The sequence below is a fragment of the Balaenoptera ricei genome, chromosome 20, assembly GCF_028023285.1.
Source record: "Balaenoptera ricei isolate mBalRic1 chromosome 20, mBalRic1.hap2, whole genome shotgun sequence".
Taxonomy (NCBI): Eukaryota; Metazoa; Chordata; class Mammalia; order Artiodactyla; family Balaenopteridae; genus Balaenoptera; species Balaenoptera ricei.
This window is the reverse complement of record NC_082658.1, coordinates 48,672,599-48,689,728: the sequence shown is the minus strand read 5'-3', so window position 1 is coordinate 48,689,728 and position 17,130 is coordinate 48,672,599. Positions and strand designations below refer to the sequence as shown.

Below are 17,130 nucleotides of genomic sequence, written 5' to 3'. Positions count from 1 at the left end.
TGAGCTAAGGATAGTGACTGCCCTGGAAATGGCGCATCCCTCCCCCAACCAGGCGGACTGGGACAGGTGGGGGGACCAGGCACAGTGCCTTCTTGACCCCACCTTATAACAAGACAGGAATAAGGGATTCCATACCAGCCCTACTTAGAACAATCCAGGAAGCATTTTTGTGGGAGGTGCTAGCAAAAGCTTGCAAACTCTCCGAGCCTCTCTCAGGTTTCTTTGTGTGGTCTTCTGTCCTACCTCCTCCACACCCTGCAGTGCCAGGCCCCGGCGGGAAAGGATGAGGGAGGAGTGGACCGCCTCGCCCCTTTCTCTAGGCTGGGAGGATCCAGCTGGCGTCTCCCGCAGCCGGAGACCGCTGCCCACCTCCACCACGAGGGGTCAGCAGAGTGTCGTGGCTGCTGCCAGAGTTGGGGAGGGGGCTGGAGCGGGGAAGGGACGGCTAGGAGTGGCCGGGAGAATGCCTGTACATTTCCTCATTAAATTGTTTTTAGAGTCTTTTTGCGATTCCTCTTTAACTGTCCTGCTTCCTGAGGTGGCGAAGTCTCCAAAGGGAAATTCTGAAACCCTTTTATCCCTAACCCCAGGCCCAGAAGCTCGTCTGTGGCGGGGCTGGGGGCTTCGGGAACAAAGTTTGGAGAGTGGATCCGAGCTTCGGCCACTCCCAGGTAGTCCCAGGGCCAACCAGGAGATGGGGCTAGCGGGGTGGGGGGAACGGGGTGACTTAACCTTCCTCCCCTGAAAAGGCTTGGAGCTTAAGGAGGCGGGGAGCTCAGCCTGGATTGGGGGGGGGGGGGGCCTATCCTCTGGGCAGCCGGAGTTTCTCTTTTTGCCAAGCGGCCCTGGACTCTAAACCCAGGTCGCTTTTCCTCCGGCCTGCGCGCTCCAGCTGCCACGTGCTCGAGACGCGCCCACACAGCAGAGAAACAAAGACAGCCAAGCAATGGGGCTGCCAGCAGCCGCCTCGACTTCTAATAAATGAAATTCCATAGCTGGGGGTCGATCGGGGGTGAACGGGCGGCCACAGTTCGTGGGCTATGCGCCCGGTAAGAGCGGCCAGGCCGCTCCTCCCATCGCCAGGGATGGGGCCACGAAGCCCACGGACGGGCTCCTCGGTGGAGTGCAGCACAGGGCGGCAGGTGGTGTCCTCCCTCCCTCCGCCCCCGCCCCCCCCCCCCGCGAGGTATCTTTGCTCGCAGAAACCCTGCCAGATGAGCTGCTGGCTATGGGGGGAGGGGATGCCTGCAAGAAGATTTTTTTTTAAGGTGTGATTATAAATATACCTCGTGGATCGCAATCTCAAACGAACTTGTCAATCTGGGCTGCAACGAAAGGCGATGGAGGCAGCTTTGCATATATTTCGGGTGGTGTGACTCATGAACATTACTTGTCTCCCCCAGGGAAGCAGCCTGCCACCCACAAGTCACTGCTGCTCTGGAACCGCTGGGATAAAATCAACCAACTCCCGCACCCCTGCCCAAGGACTCCCCTCCTGCTCCCTTGTTACACAGCAGGACTACATGCCGCTGGGGAACCCTCCCCTAATCTGGGGAACCGTCCCTTAATCGTGTCACCACTGACCGGGCCCTTGGGCCTGGGCCTGGGCACCCCTGCCCTCTTGCCACAAACAGAGTTCTGGCCTTTTGCTGCTGCAGGGATGGGGGTTGGGTGCACGTGGGGCACACGTGTATGGGGGAGCATGGTCAGTCCAGGGGTGCACCCACGTGCGGCCTGCGCCTTCTCTCCCTGTCCAACCCCCCCCCCCACCTCCAGTGAGTCTCAGTGTGAAGTCCAGGAAGAAAGGCCACCACAAAAAAGGTCCCTATATGTTATATGCACACGCCCTGGACACACACACCCCTGGTGGCTTAGAAACACCGTTGACATATACAAGACCGATGTGAAGTGGATATTACTGCACACAGGCACAGTGGTCACTCCTCAGGAGGTCTTCAAAAAAAATTGCCCAGATTCTTTCCTCTCTGGATGAAAGCATGGAGGAGGAATAGATGTCTTTTTAGCCCGGTGGCAGGGGATACACTGCATGACCTCTGGCACCTGGGCGCCCATATTGCTGGCGGTGTGCGCAGTCAGCAAGAGTGTGACCACACATACACCTGGACACACAGAGGCGGACTCATGGGGGACCAGGATGCACAACTCACCCCAAACAGAGACAGGTACCCTGAACCACAGCGGGTACCCTGAACCACAGCCCCTTGATGAGGAAGGGGAGCCCGGGCCTCCAGCTCCTTACTCTCTTCTCTGATCCCCAGGGTTCACTGTCCCCGGAAGTTAAGGGGATGGGGCTGTGAGGCAAACTCACACCGTCTGGGGACAGGGGTACACCGGAGCCGAGGCCTGGGCCTTAGGAGGCACTGCCGGCTCTGGCCTGGCGGCGGCCGTGGCCCCTTTAAACGCCCCCGCCCCTTCCCGCCCGCGCTCTCGGCTTCCTTTCTCCGGGAGGCGCGGCAGGCAGGGCCTGGCGGCGGGGCGGGTGTGCAGTCTGCCCCTCCCCCGGTGGGCCGGGCCTGCGCTGCTTCCTGCAGGAGCGGCCGGGAGCCGCGCAGGGGGCGGAGAGAGCGAGCGGCGAGCGGCGGTGGGGCGGCGCGGGGCGGTGCGGGGCGGAGGGCGCCCGAGGGCGAGCGGGCGGGCGGGCACGGCGGGTTCCGGGCCAGCCCCGGGGGCGGACGGTTGGCCGGGCTCGCGGAGCCTAGCCGAGGCCTTGCCGGAGCTGGGCCGGGCTGCAGGGGCCGTCGCCGCCCGGGCCCGCCGCCCGCGCCCCCCACGCTGGCCCAGAGGGCTGCGGCCGCGTCGCCGCTGAGGATGTCCCGGAAGGGGCCGCGAGCGGAGGTGTGTGCGGACTGCAGCGCCCCGGGTAAGCGGGTCCGGGTCGGGGGCGGGACCGCTCACCGAGGCGCCGCCGGGCGGGCGCCGGGGCCTGGCGGGAGCGCCTTGCGGGGCCGGAGGGCGGGGCGGGGCCGGGCCGGGGGCTGCGGCCTCCGGCCTCCGGTCTCGGCCCCCGCCCGGGCCACTGCGGAGCCGCGTCCTTGGCGGGAGGGACGCCTGGGGGGCCGCTGTTTCCTCGCGTCCGTGGACCGGCGAGGAAGGACATTCCCAGCGCCGCCTCCCACCCCTCAGTATGAGGGAGGAGGGCAGCTGGCTGCCCCCGCTTCCATCTCAGTATCCAAACGGAAGCGCCAGCCTGGGGTGGCAGGAGGGCTGTGGCAGAGGCCGGCCGAGTTTAGGAGGTGGGGGCGAGTGTGGTTTTGTGTCATCTCAGTGCCACCCCCGCGTCTTGCACCTGCTGCTCGCATGGTCTGCGCGCCCGCTGGGGTGGCGGAGGGCAAGGGGCAGGGAGCTGGGCAGATGGGCCAGGGGGGCCTGGGTACTGTTTCCTCGGGATCAGGTGAGGGGGTGGCTACTCCTAGGAATCCCTGCCCCGGGTTCCCAAGGCTCCTCGCAGGGCCTGGTGTTCAGGGCCACCGCGAGCCTGGGCATCTTCCCTTGAGGCGTCCCCAGGCCTGGTGACTGGGAGCAACGAGACAGCTTTTACTGGGTTCCAGTAAGGCCTACTTGGAAGGTGGGCTTGGCGTTACCCCAGCCTGGGCACAGACCCCAGCCTGGGCACAGACCCCTCCCCATCCCCTAGCCCAGTTTGGCCAGAAATGGGTAGGGAGCAGTGCTGAGGGGTGCCTAGATTCCTGGGATCCACCTGGCTTCCTGGCCTGCCTCCTGGCTGTATTTACCATGGTGTTTCCCTTCTCCTTCCCAGCAGAGTCAGGTCCAGGCTGATGTGAACCCCCCCTGACCTACTGAGGAAGTGAGGATCAGTGACCCAGAGAGGCTGCTCCCTTCTGATGCGGGAGGACACTGCCAGTGATGGGGCTCAGCAGCTGGCCTGGGGAAAGGAAAGCCCTGGCCCTTGACCGTCTTCTTTTTAGAAAAGGCGCCATCTCCCTGGGAGACCTCGGGGGAGGATGGGGTTGTCTGTGAACCTCTGGGCACAAAATAAGTGTGAGAGTGTGGGGTGCTGTTTTGTGGGCCCGTAACTTCCAGCCACCCTTTGGACAGAACCAGGACCCCAACAGGGAACTGTGGGTGCCTGGCAGAGGCACGGTGGTCTGGGTGGTTTTGACCCTGAGGCCTCCTCTCAGGGCATGTCATGGTCTAGAGGGCCTTGAAGAAACTTATGGGGGCGGGCGAAGGGAGGAGAGAAGCGGTGTCCTTACCCCTGATTAGTTAGAAACTCTCTCTTTACCCCAGCTGCAGGCAGGTCTGGGGATGGAAGGGCTAGGAGGAGAGCTTGCCTTCTGTATGTCTGTCCAAGGCTGTTCTGCACCTCTGCTGGGCAGACGTAGCAGTGGGGGGAGGGCAAGTAGGACTGGGAGGGGGTTGCTTAGCAGACACTTTATCAGGGAAGCCTGGATTTTGGTGTTGTCTTTGTTTCCAGCTTACTCTGTGACTCATGGCAAGACTTTCCTCACTCTGGGTCTCAGTTTCCTCAACTCTGAGGCAAAGAAGTTGGAGTAGAAATGGTTTTTGAGGACTGTTCCATCTCCAAGTCTGTGGTCCTGATTCTGGGCCAGGGGGACGCTGGGCAGCATTAGCAAGGCAGTTGTCCTTTCTCTGCTGCATTTGACTGTTTGGCTGGAAGCCTCTGGATGTCCAGTGGGCATGGGCAGGAGTGGTGTGTATCTGTTGTGTTGGGGTGCCCAGCTCCTACCCCCAGTCCTCATCCCACAGAGCCATTTGTGCCCCCCCTGGAATCTCCTTTTCCCCTGATCCAGAATACAGATCAGGAAGAGGCAGGTGGTGAGGTCAGGATGGTGAGGTGTGCGGGGTGCTGATGAAGTCTTGCTCATCCCCCCACCCCAGCACCTAGCATGGTGTCTGGCACATCGCAGGCATTCTTCAAGTGTCTGGATGCTTCTCAGGACCCCAGCTGACTCTTTGGGGCTACCCCACACCCCGACCCTATGATGCATGGAGTGGCATTTTCAGTCTGGGACCTGTAGCAGCCCAGGTAAGAGGCTTGAGGGAAACCAGCAGTTTGGAGCCCAGGCCCAGAGCCACCTCCTTGGTGTGTGCTTCCTACCCAAAGTCGTAGGCTTCTCACTGTGACAGGAGCCCTGCAGTCCCAGCCCTAGGAGTGGGGTCGTGGCCTTTTTGTGGTTGGTTAATTTGCAGGGTCATGGAGGTGAAAGGTAAGATGCAGCCTGACCCCAAAGGGCCCTGTCCTCCCTCTGGTCGCAGGCCTGGGCACACGGGACAAGTGTGAGTATGCTGTGAGACGGCTGGGCATAGCATGGCTGCTCTGGCAGCTGGTGCCACCTCATTAGGCACCGTCTGTGTCCCTGCCTGCCTTGGGAATCCAGGAGAGGGCCAGGGGTCGGGGAACCCTGGAGAATGTGTTTCCTGCCCCTCCACTCACCCTGCCACACAGTCCCGGCTTCTCTCTCAAGGGCCTGCTCCTCACGCCACAGGCCTTCAGGCAGCCTTCCCGCTTTGGCAGCCCCAGGCACAGGCGTGAAGACCTCAAGATGCCCATCCTACAGGCACCTTGAGTGAGCAAGGCTGGCCAGCAGCTAGGGACATTTGGGAAACTGCAGGCTCATTTGTCTTCATAATATAGATTGTGGGGCAGGGTGAGTGATGGGCTTCTTCTTTTACTGAGGTATAACTCATGTACAGCAAAGTGCCTCTTCCTTATTGTTCAGCCTGATAAGTTTTTACTTGTGTATATACTTGTGTAACCACAACTCCAATCAAGAGGTAGAGCATTCCTATTACTCTATAGGGCTTTCTTGTGTCAACGCCCCCCCAAAGGCAACCGCCATTCTGACCTCTATCCCCATGGATTACTCTTGCCTGCTTTCAAGATGGTGGGCTTCTCCCTCTTGTCTAGTGAGGATCTGGTCCCTAGATCAGAAGAGGCTGGCTCCGGGCCCTAGAGGTCACCAGTGGCCTTGGTTAGTGACATGTATTCACCTTAATAGAGGTCTCCATGGGGTTGGTGCTGGTTAACATTATCCCAGGACCCCTCCTGCCACTTGCTCACACATACCAGACGCCCCCCGCCCCACGACTGAGGCAGAAGCCCAGGGGGAAGGTTGGCAGGATACTGAGGAGGAGACCACATCCCCTAACCCTTATGCCCCCTATCCCTTCTGCCCTGAGTTTGGTCCTGGAAGCCTTTTTGGGGGCAAGGGTCCCTTAACCTTAAATTACAGTAGCCATTTGACTTTCAGAAACCCTTCCTAGCCCTTTGGCTTAGGAACTGGCCTAGGTGGGCCTTGGGGGCTCCTGCTTGGGTAGGCCCAGGCCCCTTGGGCATAGGGAGTAGGTAGTAAGGTGACCCATCTGTGTCATCCAGAACTGAGCTGGCACCAGTGTGCCCCAGACCAGGACAGTGTCCCCTGCCCACCCTTCCTATTTCAGGTCACCGTGGAAGAGAGGGAGAACCCCTCCCCCAGGCTGGGAGAGTGCCGAGCAGAGCCTTGGACCCCTTTTCCCAGATCCTGGTCACTGCCTCATTCAGGGGCTCACCATGTCTGGTCTGGATATCTGGATATCTGGCCAGCCTTCCCAGGTCTGGCTTCTCCGGTAGGGCCATGGGCTTGGGGTGGAGGCCTTAGAGCTGCCCATTTATGATCCTGGCCTGGGCGGCTCCCTACTGACAGGAAACCCCACCATTTCAACAAGAGGAATTTAGGCTGCGTCATTTCCAGCTTCCTGCCTGGGCTGGCGGAGGTAGCTGGCAGGCAGACCCCTGACCCAGTGGTGTTTGGGAGTGGGGGGGAAGGAGCTTTCCATGCCTGGGGGGGGGGGGGGCCTCACCGTTTGGGTAAAGCCAACACTAAAGTTTGCTCTAGGGCTCCCCCTCTTGGCACAGATGGCAGGTCCCTTCCTCGTGGGCCCCTCAGCCTCCGAGGAAGGTGTATGGCGGGTACCTCCTGCATCCCTCTGCCCTGTTTTGGGGGGGATCCCTAAAGAAGTCCAGACCCAAAGAACTGAGCCCTCCCCCTTTCACTTCCTGTTTCCATGCCATGGAGGGGACACTCACCACGGCAGAGCTCAGGCTGTATCCTGACTCGGTTTCCTCACAATTCTCTGGCGAACACTGGCAGAAGTCCTTGCAGGGAAGGGTCTGAGAATTGCCTTCTGGTTGGAGAGGCTCTCATTACCCCAAGCCTGTCCCCTCCCCTAGTGGGGGCCACTCTGGACAACGTGAGCACTAGGGGCGAGGCAGGGAGCCAGTCCCCACCCCCTCACCCCCCGCCAGGACAGGGCTTCCTGAGACAGGCCGGGGGCCTGGGCAGAGCCCAGTGTCCTTCGAGAGGCTCCCTGCCCCCACTCTCCAGTGGCACACAATGGCTGCTTTCTCCCCCGTGACCTTTCCGCAGCCTGAGCTGTACGCAGCTGTCTCCTCCCCCTCTCCCAAGGGGCCTGGGATGGGTGGCATCTCCCCTGCCCTGGAGAAGGACCCCAGGAGTTCCCATCCTGCTCTGGTCCCCCTTCTTGCTTCTAAAGTTCACTTCTCCCCAAGGAGTGGAGAGTGGCTCCCATGGCCCTTGCCCACTTGGGGCTGCAACAGCAGCTGGTGTGGACATGGCATGGTCTCTGGCGTCTAAATGCCTGGGTTCACATCCCAGCAGTCCCACTCATTAGCTGTGTGCCTTTGAGTAAGCACCCTAACCTCTCTGAGACGCTGCTTCCTCATTGGTAAAGCAGGGGTAGCATTTCCCACCTTGCCTGACAGTCATTAGAGGTACCATACTTATGGCACCCAACTGTACACAGTGGGTACTCAGTCAGTGTTAGTTCCTTTGCTCCCTCCATTTCCCTTAAGAGGGGCTCCAGCTCACCCCATCACTGTTGGTGTCAGGAGACTCGGTCATGAAAAGGGCTCTTACCTGCCAGGATGAGGACAGAGGCGGGAGCCCCCAGAGGGGTGTGATGGGTCAGGCAGGTGAGCCATTGGTTCTAAAAGAAGCCTGAGTGTAGGAGAAATGTGGCACTGACCCGGACACAGGAGTGCCTAGAGATGTGTGGCATGCAGTCCTTGGGGACTCCTGCCTCCCTGGGGCAGGGCTAGGGTCTCAGCCTTGTTCCCTGGGGAAAGGCTGTGGAACTGGTCGCAGTGGCTGCAGGACAGGAAGCTGTGCCGGCCGAGTAGGCCCTGGGGACCACACCTCCCCAGAGGGGCAAAGACATGTAGGAAAGGGCTTGGCTCTGATGGGAGTCCCTCCCACCTCCAGAGCTCAGCGTCCTCATCGCTGGTCCAGCTCCCAGAGCCTTGGGGGACTGAGTGAGCAAATGTGCGTGGAGTTCTAAGCGTAGTGCGGGCCCAGGGCCGTGTTCAGGAGGCCTCGCCGGTGTCTGGCTGTGGCTGACCCTTCCCCCCACCCCGGCAGACCCCGGCTGGGCCTCCATCAGCAGGGGTGTGCTGGTGTGTGACGAGTGCTGCAGCGTGCACCGGAGCCTGGGACGCCACATCTCCATCGTCAAGCACCTTCGCCACAGCGCCTGGCCCCCCACTCTGCTGCAGGTAAGGGCTGTGCCGGGCAGTTCTTCCCCGCGGCGTGTGCTGAGCGCCAGCACGTTTCCCCCCGCACCCACATACACAGCTGTCTGGATCCCGCAGCTTCCGGGGGCAGCACCCACCCAGGGCGGAACCCAATCCTGACCCTCTCCACCCGGGCGCCAGCCCACGCGGAGAGGAAGCTTCCAGGACGGGAGTCACACAGACCTGGGCTCTCACCCCAGCTCTGCCACCTAGTAGCTCGGCCACATAGTGTTGAGCTTAACATCTCAGAGCCTTGGTGTGCCCACCATGTCACCCTAAGTGCTAAGCAGGACCCACATCCTTGGCTGGGATGGCCTGACTGGGTAGGGGTGCAGCGGTGCCGGGCACACAGTAGGCCTGTTAGTACTGTGTCCAGCCTGGTGCTCGGAGGTGTTCCCCAGCGCGCAGTGGGCATTCTCACTCTGGCACTTCTTCCTTACAGATGGTGCACACACTCGCCAGCAACGGGGCCAACTCCATCTGGGAGCATTCCCTGCTGGACCCCGCGCAGGTGCAGAGCGGCCGGCGCAAAGCCAACCCCCAAGACAAAGTCCAGTGAGTCGGGCTCGAGGGCTGGTGGCTGAGGCTGTGCGCTCAGGGGCAGGAGCCTGGGAGGTGGCTGGGTGACTGGCCTCCCCCGCTCTGCTCCCCATTTCCTCCTGTGTGCTCCATGTAGCCCCATCAAGTCAGAGTTCATCAGAGCCAAGTACCAGATGCTGGCTTTTGTGCACAAGCTGCCCTGCCGGGACGACGACGGAGTCACCGCCAAGGACCTCAGCAAGGTTTGTGGGGCCCCACAGCGGAGGGCTGGGCCTCTCCTCTCCTCACCCACAGTGCCATCACCACTGAGCCCTAGGCCCCCAAGGCAGCCAGGTCAGGCAAGCATGGTGGGCACGGTGGAGGGACGAGATTGCGTGGTCAGGCCACTTGTGAATAAGGCCCCTCCGCTCCCAAGTGGACACACGAGGCTAAAATTCTTCAGCTGCCACCCGAAAGGCAGAAAACTCTGGGCAGTTTCTGAGCCTCCCAGAGCCTTGGTTTCCTCATCTGTAAAATGGGAAAGAAATAGCATCTACCACAGAGTTAACAGCTGTTATAAGCAGAGCACGCTGCACGTGGTAGGTGGTGACTGACTGCAGGTGTGATTAATGGGCATGAACTCCTAGTGGGAAGCCCTCTGCCCCACCAACAGCCTAACTTCAGCTGGGCCCCTTGGAGCTCGTAGGAGTCCCAGGCAGGCCTGGACTAGGTGCCGCTGGAGGTGGGAGGGGCCCCCCACACACCCGTTTGTGGCACACTCTGCTCCTCACAGCAACTCCACTCGAGCGTGCGGACGGGAAACCTGGAGACGTGTCTGCGCCTGCTGTCCCTGGGTGCCCAGGCCAACTTCTTCCACCCAGAGAAGGGCACCACACCGCTGCATGTGGCTGCCAAGGCAGGGCAGACGCTGCAGGCCGAGCTTCTCGTAGTGTACGGGGCTGACCCTGGCTCCCCTGATGTTAACGGCCGCACACCCATTGACTATGCCAGGTGAGGGTCTGCTGAAGGGTGAGGCTCGGGTGGGTGTGGGGAGCGGGCTGCGGCTGTAGGGCTGAGCCATGCCCCCTCCCCACAGGCAGGCGGGGCACCATGAGCTGGCGGAAAGGCTAGTCGAGTGCCAGTATGAGCTCACTGACCGGCTGGCCTTCTATCTCTGTGGACGCAAGCCGGGTGAGCAGAGTGTGGGGCGGGCTTGGCTGGGCCAGGCAGGTGGGACCCAGACACACCCCAGCAGCAGGTGCCATGGTGACAAAGCCGACTGGGGAACAACGTTGCTAGGCAACTGGCTCCTGTGAAATTGCTGCAGGCTCTGGGCTGCAGCGTGTTGGGGTAGGGAGTGGGGGTGGGCGTAACTTCCAGCCAGTTCCCAGGGCTCTTGGGGGTGGCCTGCCCTCCTCCCTTCCCCTGTCATTTCTGGGTGCCAAGCCCTGCTCATGGCAGTGAGGTGGGCTCCCAGCTGCTAAGGCCACCCAGCACCAGTGACTTGGCATTTTTATTTTTATTCAGATCACAGGAATGGGCATTACATCATCCCGCAGATGGCGGACAGGTGAGTGCCCACCTGATGCCCCTTCCCAGAGGTGGCTGGATGCCCTGTGGGTGCCTGACCCCCAGAGCTGCCCCCACCCCCGAACTCTTCAGCTTTAGGGGCCTGGGACCCCCCCCCCCCACTCCCCTTCGGGGGCTGGAGGCACAAGCATATCGCAGTCCTGTCCTCACTCCCTAATGCTGGGCCCCAAGGCAGGTAAGAAATGTTGACTCAGCACACAGCCAGCACAGCCTAACCCCCATGGCTGTCAAGCACGTGGGGTTTGAGTACAAGAAACGGCCCCCCTAGGAGCAGCGGATCACTGAGTTCTGTTCCCAGTGGCACTGACCCCAACTGTAAAATCTTTAGACAAATTTTTGCTCTTCAGTGAAAAGGTGGTGGGCCCCGGGAGTTTGACTAACTTTGGGATTCTGCCAGGCCTCTGTGGTGTGCTCAGAAATTGGGCAGGGGCTGCGGGCCCAAGGCCAGTGGAGGTGTTTCTGCCTCTTATCCAAGAGGCCCCAGGAGCCCAGGCTGGGTTGGGGACGCTCACCCAGCTCACAAGATGGATGCTAGCGCCACCTGGTGGCTGCCCGCGATGGCCAAGCTGTGCCTGCTGGCCTGGATCTGGAGAGGAGGCTCCCTCCCTCTCTAGAAGCCAGTGTGGCCAGATGGGGATGGTCAGACCTGGGCACCTCGGATCCCTGAACGCCCAGATCTTCTCTCTTCTGAGACCCCAAGACTCCCCGCTACTTTTCTGGTCTGATTTTGCCTGGTGTGTCTGCCTGCTTGCGTGTGTATTGTAAACGTGTTCTCAATGAAATGTTAACTGACCACCTTCCCAGTGCCAGCTGTTCTTGGCACTGGACCCAGAGGTAACTCAGGCGTGATCCCTACCCTTAAGGAGGTCACAGCCAAGAGGGGAGGCACCCTAGTCAGTTGTAGTCCATTGTGGGGAGTGCAGCAAGAGAGGCAAAGGCATAGACGTCAGAAATGCTGCGCCAGGAACTGCAGGCAGACTGTGTAGCTGAAGCATGTGAGAGACAGGGAATCCCAGGAGCAAGACTGGAAGAGAGACGGGGCAAGAGAGTGGCTGGTCCTGAGCCCCGACAAGAGCTGAGACCACCCCAAGAGCAGAGAGGTTCCAACACGGATGTGTGGAGTCTGCTCTGCCACTTACTGGCTGTGTGGCTTCAGGCAGGCTCCTTAACCTCTCTGAGCCTTAGTTACTGCTCCTGGAAATAAGGGTGACTGTACCTATCTTTCTGGGCTTCTGAGAGGATTAGATAAGAGAGTGCATGCAAAGCATTTAGCGTTTTTATTTCGTTTATTTTTTTGGCCTCACCGCGTGGCTTGCGGGATCTTAGTTCCCCAACCTGGGCCCCCGGCAGTGAAAGCACCGAGTCCTAACCACTGGACCGCCAGGGAATTCCCTAGCATATTTTTAAGTGAGCTTTTTGTTGAAGTGTTCCATACATAACCTGTTACTATTGAAAAGTTCCTAAGGCCAGGGGTAGCGCAGCCAGATGTGTCAAGAATACTTTGGCTTCTGGGTGAATAAAGGGTTGCAGGGGCAAGACTGGAAGTGGGAAGATGGATGAAGAAATGTTGCAAAAGACCAGGCAGGAGGATGGAATGGCAGAACCTGGGGAAAGCCTGGCTAGGGCTTGAGGGTGAGGGAGGTTGCAGGTGACTCCCGGGAGCTGCCGCTGGTGCTGGGCAAGTGGGTCACTGAGAGGAGGAGCGAGCCGGCCGAGGAGCGGGCTGGGGGGAAGATGAGTTGGGTTTGGTACACTTTGGGTCTGGCATGTGCACGGAGATGGGTCTGAGCTTGACGTGGGAAGGCGTTTGCTGCCCTGCTCCTGGGTAATTGCTGCCTCTGTCCTGTTCTTCCCTCTGCTGCCTTCCTCTGGACTTAGATCGCGGCAAAAGTGCATGTCTCAGAGGTATATGGTGCCTGCTCGGGAACAGGCTCTGGAGGTTGGGTGGGGCAGGGAGGCACTTTGGTGTGCAGCACCTGGGGTGTCGTCTCCCTGGGATCCCTGCATGTTTGGGAGGTCACTGGCAGGGGCCTGGCCACCGCTCATGTCTGGCCTCTCCCCTCTTCCCCATTCCCCTCTCCCTCCGTCATCCACAGCCTAGACCTGTCCGAGTTGGCCAAAGCTGCCAAGAAGAAGCTGCAGGCGGTGAGTCTACTCAGACAGGCCCCTAAGGCTTGGAGCTGCCCTCCATCTCTGACCCGCCTCCGTCCCTGCGATGGCGCCCCCTTTCTCTGACCTGGTGCCCTTTTCCAAGTCTTGGACCTGCCCCTCACTCTAGTCTCCTCAGTCACCTGTCCTCCACCTCCACACCCCTCACCTTTGACCCTGGCTCTGCCCTCCTAAGGCTCCCAGGGCGCGTGGCACATCTCTAGCTACCTGGGCACTAACCAGTCTGCTCTGGTCTCCCTCTGCCTCTCCCACCTCGGAGCTTGGCAGACAGACCCCTACCCCAGTTGCCAGTTCTGAGACTGGGGGGAGGGCTGGGCGGCACAGGGGACACACAAGTGGTTTTCGACATCTTATAAGATCCCGGTGAGCTGGCTTGGTTGGCACTGGGGGGCCAGTTGATCTGACAAAGCCTGGGTCCCCGTCTCCGCCTCCAGCTCAGCAACCGGCTTTTTGAGGAACTTGCCATGGACGTGTATGACGAGGTGGATCGAAGAGAAAATGACGCTGGTGAGCCGGGAGGGGATCAAAGCCTTGGGCGGAGGGAACAGAGCACCTGCCTGCTGGGGAGGGGCTGGGACCTGGTGTGGCTCTGGGGTCCTTTTGCTGGGACTAGGAAGAGGTACCGGGGGCTGGTCTGCTCGGCAGGCCTGCACGTAAGCCCTGGCCAGCTGTGAGCCCAGCCAGGCAGGCAGCCTGCTCCTCCCCGCAGCCCCCCCGGGACTGGGGCTCCTCTGCTCTGGCTGCCTCCCACTCTGGCTCTCTCCCCAGCCCCACTCCGCCCCCTACATCCCTTCTTCCTGGCCACAGCCAGATTCCAGCCCAAACTCCCCGTTGGGGCTGGCGGGAGGGAGTCACCTCTTTCTGTTTGTCAGTCCCCAACCAGCCTCGCCCGGCCTCGCTCTGACCCAGCCTTACTTCCCCTGTCCAAAGACCACCCCTTTCTTGAACACCAACACTCGGTGGGCATGGGGAGGAGCTCGGAAGGCTGTGCTCCTTGCTTTCCCACCTCCACCCCATGGGCCTGGTCCCCGCGGACCATCCGCTCCCTGCCCCTCCCCCCCCAGTGTGGCTGGCAACCCAAAACCACAGCACCCTGGTGACGGAGCGCAGTGCCGTACCCTTCCTGCCCGTTAACCCTGAATACTCAGCCACGCGGAATCAGGTGAGTGGGCTGGACGGGGGTGGGGGGGGGGCCTGGGGCGATGAGCTCCCCTCCTGGGGTCACCAGCTCCGTGGGTCCTGCCCTTCCTGGCAGGCTGCTGTCCAGGCCGAGCCTTCCCCACTCCTGGCCCCGCTGGCTCTGGGATCTGGGGAGGGGAGGAGGCTGCTTTTTGGAGCACTTAGTGAGCAGCCCCTGGGGGGGTTCCAGCCTCTTCCTGAGAGCTCCCCTAGGCACCCCAAATCTGTGTCATTCCCCACCCCCTGCCCTGGCCCGGCCAGCTGGGCTGGCACATTTTAGCTGTGGTTAAGTCAACTGTCGGGACAGCCTGGCTGCTTTGTCCCCATCCCCGTGTGTCAGCCGTAAGGGCCTCCTCACGCCAGCCCGGCCCTTTCTGCCTCCCAGGGGCGACAGAAGTTGGCCCGCTTTAATGCTCGAGAGTTTGCCACCTTGATCATCGACATTCTCAGTGAGGCCAAGCGGAGACAGCAGGGCAAGAGCCTGAGCAGCCCCACAGGTGGGAAGGGTGTGGATGGGGGCGTGGTGGTGGGCACTGTTCCAGGATATTCTCTCTCATGGCTCCCTTCTGGGGGTGGCATGACAGATGGGCCGTGTGAGCCCTGAGTGACAGGCCTGTGCCCTCAGACAACCTCGAGCTGTCTGTGCGGAGCCAGAGTGACCTGGACGACCAGCACGACTACGACAGCGTGGCCTCGGACGAGGACACAGACCAGGAACCCCTGCGCAGCGCCGGTGCCACCCGGAACAACCGTGCTCGGGTCTGAGCGCTGCCCCTCCCCACGCCTCCACCAAGGCCCTGCTCCATCCTCTCATAGCTCGGGGCCTCGGGGACAAGGGGGCTGACTGTCTCACGTCTCCTTCTGCAGAGCATGGACTCCTCAGACCTGTCGGACGGGGCCGTGACACTGCAGGAGTATCTGGAGCTCAAGAAGGCCCTGGCCGCCTCCGAGGCAAAGGTGCAGCAGCTCATGAAAGTCAACAGCAGCTTGAGTGATGAGCTCCGGAGGCTGCAGCGGGAGGTGAGGATGGGGGCCTGCCAGGGCCCCAGTGCGGGGAGGAGTTACCCCCTCCTGGAGGTGGTGGTGCTGCCTGGACCCTCTGGAGTGTCTTGACGCCATTCTCACTCTCAGATCCACAAGCTGCAGGCCGAGAACTTGCAGATCCGGCAGCCGCCGGGGCCAGTGCCCACAGCCCCACTCCCCAGCGAACGAGCGGAGCACGCGCCCATGGGGCCTGGCGGGAGCACCCACCGCAGGGACCGCCAGGCCTTCTCCATGTATGAACCGGGCTCTGCCCTGAAGCCCTTTGGAGGCCCACCTGGGGATGAACTCACCACCCGGCTCCAGCCTTTCCACAGCACCGTGAGCTGCCTACGGGCCTCGGGGTGGGGGGTGGAGACAGGGTTGGGGCCACTGCAGGGCCCTCCATGACGCCCACTGTGCCACCCCCAGGAGCTGGAGGATGACGCCATCTATTCAGTGCACGTCCCTGCTGGCCTTTACCGGGTAAGCAGGGCCTGGGGGAGGTGGGTCCGTTCCCACAAATAGGTTGTGAGCCCCAGCGGGTGCCAGGCTCTATGCTGGACGCTGGGCACAGGGATGGCTAGACACACACGGTCCCAGCCTCACTGCAGGGAAGCCGCAAGGTGGGTGGTGGGGAGGAGGAGACTGACTCCAGCCCCGCCTGGGTTTCAGGTCCGGAAGGGGGTGTCGGCCTCAGCTGTGCCCTTCACTCCCTCCTCCCCACTGCTGTCGTGCTCCCAGGAAGGAAGCCGCCACACGGTAATGTGCATCCCCAGGGCCCGAGGGATGGGCTGAATGAGATGTGTGCTTGGGAGGTGATGGGCGGCGGGGGGGGGGGGAGCGGGTGTGGTGTCTGTGAACGTGCACCTTACCTGCCACCCCTTCCCTGTACCCCTCCAGAGCAAGCTTTCCCGCCATGGCAGCGGCGCAGACAGTGACTATGAGAACACGCAAAGTGGGGACCCGCTGCTGGGGTGAGGCCCCTGGGGGAGGGGGGTGAGTGGCCCCTGAGCGTCTGTCAGGGTGTAGGCAAGCGGCCTCACGGTTGGAATGCCTCCCTCTCTCCTCTCTAACCCCAGCCTGGAAGGGAAGAGGTTTCTAGAGCTGGGCAAGGAAGAGGACTTCCACCCGGAGTTGGAAAGCCTGGATGGAGACCTTGACCCTGGGCTTCCCAGCACAGAGGATGTCATCCTGAAGACGGAGCAGGTCACCAAGAACATTCAGGAATTATTGCGGGCTGCCCAGGAATTCAAGCATGACAGGTATGGAGGTGGGCAGAGGCTCGTATGGGCTTCTGGGGTGTTGCAGATGGCAAGAGAGGGACCAGTGTTCCACTGTCCCCGGGAACCTTCCCTGAGAGCCCTCCTCCTAATTTACCCTCCCTTCTCCCCATAGCTTTGTGCCCTGCTCAGAAAAGATCCATTTGGCTGTGACTGAGATGGCCTCTCTCTTCCCAAAGGTACAGGGGCCAGAGAGGGGAGCAGGACTGGGCGGCGCCTCAGGGTGGGACAGGGCCTCAGGGCGGGGCAGGTGTAGAGAATCTGACGACTGCCTGAGTGGAGACATGGACACACTGGGCCATATCATAGCTCGTGGTTTGAAATCCAAGGCCCAACTAACTACCTCCGCCCTCCCTCCCTCCCTCCAGAGGCCAGCCCTGGAGCCAGTGCGCAGCTCCCTGCGGTTGCTCAACGCCAGCGCCTACCGGCTGCAGAGCGAGTGCCGGAAGACAGTGCCCCCGGAGCCTGGCGCCCCTGTGGACTTCCAGCTGCTGACTCAGCAGGTGATCCAGTGCGCCTACGACATCGCCAAGGCTGCCAAGCAGCTGGTCACCATCACCACCCGAGAGAAGAAGCAGTGACCACTCTCCCTGCACCCTCACCCGCACCCTGGGACCTCACTGGCCATGGGAGCTGGGCCACTCCAGACACTAATCCCCACCCCAACAGAGCCGCTGGCACAAGTGCCCTTAGTGCTGCCACTCTCACCTGGCAGCCAGGTGCCCTGGTGCCCGTCCCCCTTGAGCCCCCAAGGATGGGGAGATGAGGTGGCAGGAGCTTCTGTCCCCTACATTCCAT

General features: G+C 61.3%; 1 protein-coding gene across 2 annotated transcripts; it reads left to right on the top strand.

Moving 5' to 3' along the window:
- The first annotated feature begins 2,649 nt into the window (after window positions 1-2,649).
- Window positions 2,650-17,130, top strand: GIT1 (GIT ArfGAP 1). 2 transcript variants are annotated; one of them, XM_059908628.1, is made up of 21 exons: window positions 2,650-2,881; window positions 8,421-8,554; window positions 9,015-9,127; window positions 9,249-9,354; window positions 9,885-10,102; window positions 10,188-10,282; window positions 10,619-10,661; window positions 11,296-11,400; window positions 12,778-12,826; window positions 13,285-13,357; window positions 13,915-14,012; window positions 14,415-14,526; window positions 14,655-14,788; window positions 14,897-15,049; window positions 15,161-15,391; window positions 15,482-15,535; window positions 15,725-15,811; window positions 15,953-16,026; window positions 16,132-16,314; window positions 16,448-16,511; window positions 16,701-17,130. In XM_059908628.1, exons 1-21 carry the CDS (start codon window positions 2,830-2,832, stop codon window positions 16,911-16,913), a joined length of 2,391 nt encoding a protein of 796 aa, XP_059764611.1. In that variant the 5' UTR covers window positions 2,650-2,829; the 3' UTR covers window positions 16,914-17,130. The 2 variants fall into 2 exon arrangements, with proteins under 2 accessions (XP_059764611.1, XP_059764610.1); XM_059908627.1 differs by lacking the exon at window positions 11,296-11,400 and having other exon boundaries at window positions 2,758-2,881.